Source organism: Lipotes vexillifer, unplaced genomic scaffold (assembly GCF_000442215.2).
Source record: "Lipotes vexillifer unplaced genomic scaffold, Lipotes_vexillifer_v1.1 scaffold835, whole genome shotgun sequence".
Lineage (NCBI taxonomy): Eukaryota > Metazoa > Chordata > Mammalia > Artiodactyla > Lipotidae > Lipotes > Lipotes vexillifer.
The window spans coordinates 667,701-669,437 of record NW_006774135.1 but is presented as its reverse complement, the minus strand read 5'-3'; the positions used below and the strand labels follow the sequence as shown (position 1 = coordinate 669,437).

General features: G+C 66.4%; 1 protein-coding gene across 1 annotated transcript in view; it reads left to right on the top strand.

Annotated features, from left to right (window-relative positions):
- Nucleotides 1-1,737, top strand: part of NADK (NAD kinase) — a 9,753-nt gene that overhangs the window by 6,576 nt on the left and 1,440 nt on the right. Inside the window, exons 6-9 of the mRNA XM_007448936.1 lie at nt 198-300; nt 660-814; nt 988-1,087; nt 1,170-1,327. Of these exons, the coding sequence (XP_007448998.1) occupies nt 198-300; nt 660-814; nt 988-1,087; nt 1,170-1,327 (516 nt within the window). The remainder of the gene's footprint in view (nt 1-197; nt 301-659; nt 815-987; nt 1,088-1,169; nt 1,328-1,737) is intronic.

Genomic DNA, 1,737 nt, shown 5'->3' with positions numbered 1-1,737 from the left:
CCGAGTGCCGTCACCCCGAGGAGCCCTGCCCCACTGCAGCACGGCAGCCCCGCCGACCATGCCGGGCGCCGACCCTGCACTCCCGTGCCCGCCCCTCCCAGGGGTGGTTCGGGGTGCGGGTCCCTCCGGGCTGGGGATGGCTCGGGTGGCTTTCGAGTGGGCTGGCCTGCTGAGTGACCTGCCTCATTGGCTCACAGGGCAGCGTGCCTCCGGTCATGGCGTTCCACCTGGGCTCCCTGGGCTTCCTGACCCCCTTCAACTTCGAGAACTTTCAGTCCCAGGTTACTCAGGTGATACAGGGTGAGTCGGAATGTTCCAGAACCCACGAGCAGTTTTGAACAGGGGATCATCTTATGTGATTTGGGGGCTTTTTTAACAATGCAAAGAGCAACACTTGAGTGTTTCGGGATTCAGAGAATTCTAAAATTTGAACGAGTCAGACGTTTTTTCTTAGCGGTGAGAAGTTTGAGCTGATCACAGGTTTAGGCTACCATACGTGTCGAGTAGCAGTGAATTGGTTTTCACAGAAGCACAGGGTGTTGCCCTCCATTTGGGAGAAGAAAGGGGGGTCCCTGGTCGATGGGAGCGTCTCTCTTCCTGCAGTACCACCGCCCCCATCCCTGCTGACCTCCCTGGGTGTGACCCCCGCCGGCCCCCAGGGAACGCAGCTGTTGTCCTCCGGAGCCGGCTGAGGGTCCGGGTGGCGAAGGAGCTCCGAGGGAAGAAGGCGGCCGCCCCCAGCGGGGTCAGCGAGAACGGGGTGCCGGCCGCAGCCCCGGACACAGAGGTCGGCAAGCAGCTCATGCAGTACCAGGTCTGTGGGTGTGTCCCCCACGGGGCTCAGGGCCTCGCCCTCGGGCAGGGGGTACAGGGCGGCGGCGGCTTTGGTCTGGACACCCCCCAGCCCTGTCCTCGGGACCTTCCAGGGGGCCCAGGAGCAGCTCGGCGCTGCCCGGCCCCCTCAGCTTGCGGTGACCTCACCCACAGGTCTTAAACGAGGTGGTGATAGACAGAGGCCCATCCTCATACCTGTCCAACGTGGACGTCTACCTGGATGGGCACCTCATCACCACGGTGCAGGGCGACGGTAGGTGGGCGTCAGGCCCGCCTGGGGGCTGCACGTGGGGTGGGGGCGGGCGCTTGACCGTGACCCTCAGCCTGTCCCGCAGGCGTGATCGTCTCCACCCCAACGGGCAGCACGGCGTACGCAGCCGCCGCCGGAGCCTCCATGATCCACCCCAACGTGCCGGCCATCATGATCACGCCCATCTGCCCCCACTCGCTGTCCTTCCGGCCCATCGTGGTTCCTGCAGGGGTCGAGCTGAAGGTCAGAGCCCCGCGCCCTTGTGGGTCGGAGCTGGTGTGGGGCCTGCAGCGCTGACCTCCTGCCTTGCTGGGTGATGGAGGGGCTTTATCCACCCTGGTCTCCAACGTGTGGCCTGCGCCCCCAGGGGTCCGGTTGGCGGGGGTGGTGTTGAGAGCCGGGCCAGCCCTTCAGGCGGGCTCTCAGCCTGAGTGGGTGGGGACGGTCCTTGCTGGAGGGGTTGGGGGCCCACAGGTGAGGAAAGGCCGCTGCCCGGCGTGTCCCACGCGGCGCCCTGGCGTCTGGCCCCGCCCACGCCCACTCTTCCCCTGCCCCTGCCCCCCTGCAGGCCACCCCGGGCCAGTGCGTCCCTGTTGTGAGCCCTGGGTGGGGCTGCACTTGCTGGATGCAGAGAGCTGCGGGGGGCGGGGGGG